General features: G+C 38.7%; 1 protein-coding gene across 1 annotated transcript in view; it reads right to left on the bottom strand.

Moving 5' to 3' along the window:
* Positions 1–1,038: 1,038 nt before the first annotated feature.
* Positions 1,039–6,000, bottom strand: part of COMMD8 (COMM domain containing 8) — a 39,198-nt gene continuing 34,236 nt past the window's right edge. The window contains exon 5 of the mRNA XM_077477536.1: positions 1,039–4,308. Coding sequence (XP_077333662.1) covers positions 4,288–4,308 — 21 coding nt within the window. The 3' untranslated portion in view covers positions 1,039–4,287. The remainder of the gene's footprint in view (positions 4,309–6,000) is intronic.

Below are 6,000 nucleotides of genomic sequence, written 5' to 3'. Positions count from 1 at the left end.
GTGATGTGAACATCCTTCAATAAAGATTCAGATGTAATCGACGAATCCATGGTGTGCTGGCAAACGTGCATTTGATCCTTTCCCTTGCAGGGTTCCATAGAGGCATCTGTTCATGCAAGCTCCCAGGACCGGACAACAGGGAGACGTATGCATACTGTCTGCACAAACACAGAAAATTGTACTAGGATTGCCTAAGTGATCTGAGCATGAGTGGGTACCTGTCAAAACTATCTGCCCCCCCCCCAAAAAAAATATATTACATGCCAGGTTAGGCAGAGGAGGTGGGGGGCGGGGGAGGATGTTTTCAAGCAGAACTTCCCCTTTTGAGTGGAGCTCCGCTATAAGCTCTTCCCTCCGTCACACACACTGCTGCAAGCTGCATGTAGATTGTAGGAAAGAAATGTGTACAGAACTGAACCTTTGTCAAGAGGCTGCAGTCCCGTCAGATTCAATATAAAAGCCTATCATTGCTAAAATCCTGGAATTGCCATCTGCCTGTCTTTGACATCAAGACTTTCCATATACAGCAAAGGAAGTCAGAACTCCTCACTGCTGACATTCTTTTAGAAATGTTTGTTGTCTGGCTGTGTCTGACTTTAAAACTTTGAGTCACAGACCTAGAATAAATCCGAAGCCAGTAACATCATAACATCTGAATTAGCATACATGTCACACCAGGTCAGTTGTTCAGAAAGTACAGAAGCCAGAAGGTCAGCAGGACAACCAGGCAAGTAGCATTTATAGAACTTAGCATTGCCACCTCTGCATTTCTCATGACCGGTTTCCTTCCAGACATTGTAGATTGACTTTGGAATAATGGCAAATGTTTCCAGTTCACTGAAATATTTTGCCTATTGCTTCCCTGGTGTTTTTCTTTAAAGAATGAAAGTTTAGGTATGTAGTGTTCTTTGACGTGCCTTGTAAATGGTTGGCTCTATACAAATCACACACACGTTGAGATGTGCTTTGACATTGCTAATGACTAATATCCTGGTGAATATTTGACTGCGTTTCATAGGCATTTTACACACAATGACATTTCAGTTAATTTAACATTTATTGAACATATGCTATGCACTTAGCCATTTAATCATTCCATTTAATGGTTCTGACACATTTATAATTGGAATGTTATTAGACGGAATACAATGACAGAATGCAATTTCACTTTGTGGTTACCCTAGTGGCATTTTAAATTTCTAGTTACAACAGCTGCAGGTAGCAACCATCTATTTTTTAACTTTAGTAAATTGCTGCACTGTCAGATGTTGCCAGATGAAGCATCAAGCAATTACAGAATTAAAGAGAACACCATTCACATTTAAAAACTATAGTTTAGAGGAACAAGTCCAAATAAAACCCAACACAGAGGTTATTTGAAGTATATTTAAACCTAAGAACAAAAATATTATATATTGTAGCTTATGTGTAATTAGATGTGGTGGCTGAATTTTTTTTGAGGCCAAGTTCATTTTACGCATATACAAAAAAATTCCTGTTGATCCAGACAGAAATCCAAAGTCCTTGTAACTTTCCTGTACACTGAATGGAAATGTCAAAGTTATCAGATTTCCCAACTATCTTCTGTGAACAAGATTCCCAGCTATATAGTGAAAGGAGGGGAGGGGGAAGGTATTTGTAGACCAAATTAGGACAGAAGTTGAGGGTGATAATGTTGCTCCTACATAGATGCAGTATGGGGAGTGAGCATTTTCATCCAATATATTACAGTTTTGGTTTTAGGTTTGGGTTTTACATTTCCTATGCACCATCTAAATAACAAGGTGCATAGAATCCCTTTTCTTGTTCAGACACTCCTCTGGGCCCCATCACTTTCACTGGTCTCTGGAGACCCCACTCTTCTCAATTGGCAGCATAAGCCAGTTCCCTTATAATACCAAGTCGAGGACCTTCCAGAAGAAGTCTGCAATGTTGTTCCCTGTATTTCCTTTCCAAAGTTTAATCAGGAGCTATATTGCTTTCTAAGAAGCGATTATCTTCACAATTTACTTAAATTTTCTTAAATTTTCTAATTTTATCTGAATAAATCCAGGGAGACCAGTAGAAAATACACCACTATGGACAACTCTACAATTCATTTAAAGCAGAACTGAAGGAAAAACCTTTTTTTCTTCAATTTGAATGGAGAAAGCAAGAGTTTCAAACCATTTTTTGTTTTTTTTTCTTGCCTACTGTGCTCCACTGGGAAGGTTTCCCTTTACTGCCTGTCCTATAGCCATAATGGGACACAAGAGGAAATTCATCCAAAATGAGCGAAATCCCTGACAATCACTAGAACTAGTATCTCCACTGGAAGATTTCTCCTCTATTTCTGCTGTGGTGACCACTCAAAAATTTTAGATGTCTTCTACATTTTCAGGGTAACGATCAACAGGACAAATAGGGTAACACTCCCTAACAGGGGCACAGACAGGGCAGAGAAAGATGAGAGACATTTGTGGGATGCCATTATGTACTAAGAATGCTAATTGCCTGGCTGCCATTCTAATGATTTGCTTTAATGCCTTTCCTCCTTAAAAACAGAATAGGCATAATAAGACATTCCGACTTTTTTTTTTTAGACTTCAATTAGCCGTGTAGTTTTCAGAAGCCAGACAATCGCTATTTTCAGAGTTAGCTTTGGAAGCCCCCAAAGTTTTCATATTCTCAGAATTTTTAAATGTACCTTCCAACAACAATTCATTCTTTCAAGATTATTCAAAATGTAGTTTGCTCATTGGTGCAGCATTAGTCCTGGGGATCCATCTGGGGTGAGATGATCCTGTAATAAGTTTCACTACATTCAGTGAGAATTTTTAATAGTTTATAGTGAAAAAACACTTGTTAAAAAATAATTATTTTATTAAGACAGCTCTGATAACCATGGTAAGTGCCATCAAAATATCTTGCAAAACAAGAGGGTGACCGAACAGCACCTGAATGCCCAAATCCCCTCTGTTGCGGCCCCTGTGCATGTAGTTCAGTATTAACAGAAATTTATAGCTAAAAGGAATAAATAAAAAAAAATAAAAAAGGTCACATTTCGGACATGTAAAAAAATTGGGGTTTTTTTTCTTGCTTTTTAACACTCACGTATGGTATCTGACCAAATTATTTTTTTAGAAAAGTTTTGAAATGAAACATAATTACAAATGGGCAAAAAAATACGATGGCATCGTTGGAGATTGGCCCCCCTTACAGTGGTTGTCATGGAGAAAGACCTCTTACATTGGTGATCAGTGGGAAAGGTGATCCCTTACTTTAGCGATCAGTGGGTGACGGGTCCTCTTACACTGGTGATCAAGGAGAAGGATCCCTTATATTGGTGTTCAGTGGGGAAGGTGACCGCTTACATTGGTGGTCAGTGGGAGATGTGCACTCTTAATTGGTGGTCAGTCAGAAAAGCTCTCCATACCATCAGTAGTAAGTTAGAAAGACCCCTCCTTAAACCCATGGTCTATGGACAGAATGCTTTTCTGCATTGGTGGTCAATGAAGTACCCTCTTGAATTGGTGGTCATTGGTCCCATACGGATGGCTCAGGGACACGGGTGCTGCAACTATGCAGGCACTGTCTGGTGGTATCTATGGGCACCTTATAATCTCACAGAAGCACCAGGAAGTTGGCTGTTTGGAAATTATTTGTTACAAGGGCTTTTGCAATCCCACGTGGCACAAGTTATAGCACATCAGGTGCTTCCCATGTTTGTATGCAATACAGTGTATCGGAAATGTATTTTATTGCACCCTTTTTGAATACCAGTGTGGAATAACTAAGAGTAAATATCCAGATAATTATTTCACAAAATTTACCAATTTTTAAAAGACAGGTTATACTTTATATTTTTCTGAGATTCTGGCAAAAAAAAAAAAAAAAACCTGCCATTTCAAATTTAAACTTCAATTTTCATGCACTTAAACCACATGAAAACACAAACTTTAGTATGAAAAAATAGAACAGATTATTGTAGCTATGAACCGAATACAAAAAATATACATTTTTCATGTATAAAATGAACTACAAATAGGTAAGAACAAGAAAATAATACTATGAAATGATACCAATGGTTAAATCAAGAACTAGTGAAAAGTCTGTGCCAAAACACATTGTTGAAACTTTTTTTTTTTTTTTTTTTAACCGACTTCATTACCAGCAGCATATGGCACCACTCAAATTGCTTGAGCATGATGGCCACCTTACATAAAACAATTATATCTTATGCCTAACTTTCTGAGGCTGATAGGTAGAGACATCCATATTGTTCAAGAATAAGAAAATGGTCTTCAGTTACTTCAGTTGTAGGACAACCTGAGAAGAAGAAAAATTGTTAATATTCATACAGGACTGACCAAGCCAAAAAACACATACCTATAACAGCACAGACAAAAACAAATTAAGGGAAAGTATATTGATGTTAATATTACAACATTCAAAGATGTTTTAGACAATTGTGCTCTTCTAACCTTGTTGCAACACCTTGGAGAATGCCACTTTTCTATTACATGCCCATATAAACATGGTTTGTTGCATTTTATGTGGAGGAACTTAGGTGGGCCTATAGACAGCCCTGATCTCAGTGCTATTGAACATCTTGGGATGAATTAGAACACAGGTTGCAAGGCAGGTCTCATCCAGCTTAATATAAAAATGACCATGGTTTTGGAATAGGGTTTCCAACAAGATCATATGGGCGCAATGGTCAGATGTCCACACATTTTTGGCAATATAACATAGGGTGCATCCATGACATTTAGCCTGGGTTTACAATAGCGTGATCCTAGTGATCGCATATGATTCGCACCCGCACTGCAGGTGCCAATCACATGCGATCTCTGAGCAATGAGAGTTTATCCATACAGATGTATGGCTGAACTTGCATTGGATTCACACAGAAAATAGTGCAGGGACTTGTTTTTCCCCGCACTAGAATTGGATTGCATGGGTGTTCTCACCTATGCGATCCGATTCCTGTGCAAGTTCACAGTTCGCACTGCATTCGGTGAACTAACCCGGGAGTGTCATTAACCTTGTTAATGACAACTGCAGCAGTTCGCACAAGGCAGTGTGAACCTGCCTATGGGAGAGGAGTGATGCGGGAACCGACAATGGAATCGTGGTGGTTCGCACATCGCATTAGTGAGAACCCAGTGTGAGGGGGAGAGTTGCTAAAAACTGGTGCACACAGAATCTGGTGCAGCTGTGTATTAGCCAATCAACTTCTAGATTGAACTGTCAAAGCTTAATTGAACAAGCTTAAGTTGATAGGTTACTATGCACAGATGTACCAGATTCTGGGTGTTCCAGTTTTAGTAAATCCCCCCTTAAACTGCAAAGCCTCACTTTTTATAAAGTCCAGCAGTGCCAGCATACATCAGACTATGCCAAATGTCCAGTTCCTTTTTTCAGGATAGAAGGCAGGGGTGTATCCCACCTCAAAAACTTTCTACAATCAGTCTGAACAGATCTCGCCCAACCCTCTGGTTTACAGCATGGCTGTTAATTAACCACTTCAATACAGGGCACTTTTACCCCCTTCCTTCCCAGCCCAATTTTCAGCTTTCAGCGCTCTAGCGCTTTCAGTGACAATTGCGCGGTCATGTTACACTGTACCCAAATGAAATTGTTATCATTTTGTTCGCACAAATAGAGCTTTATTTTGGTGTTATTTATTCACGACTCAGTTTTTTTTTTTTGCGATATAAGCGCAAAAAAAGCGGAAATTTGGGAAAAAAACAATATTTTCTTTTTTCTATTTGAAAAGAAATCCAATAAAATCAAATTTTGTCATAAATTTAAGCCAAAATGTATTCTGCTACATGTTTTTGGTAAAAAAAATTCCGTTAAGTGTATAATAATTGGTTTGTGTGATCACGGACATATGTACGCAAATGATCATGTACATATGTGTGCAGGTGATCACGTACATATGTGTGCAGATAATCATTGGGACATGTGATTTTAGTGGGACATATGTGGGGGACATGTTTTTATTATTAGGGA

This window comes from Lithobates pipiens, unplaced genomic scaffold (assembly GCF_037356315.1).
Source record: "Lithobates pipiens isolate NorthernLeopardFrog02 unplaced genomic scaffold, aLitPip1_a1.2 Scaffold_13, whole genome shotgun sequence".
NCBI classification, from domain to species: Eukaryota; Metazoa; Chordata; class Amphibia; order Anura; family Ranidae; genus Lithobates; species Lithobates pipiens.
Note: the sequence above shows the minus strand (reverse complement) of the source record. Positions and strands in the feature narration are given on the sequence as shown.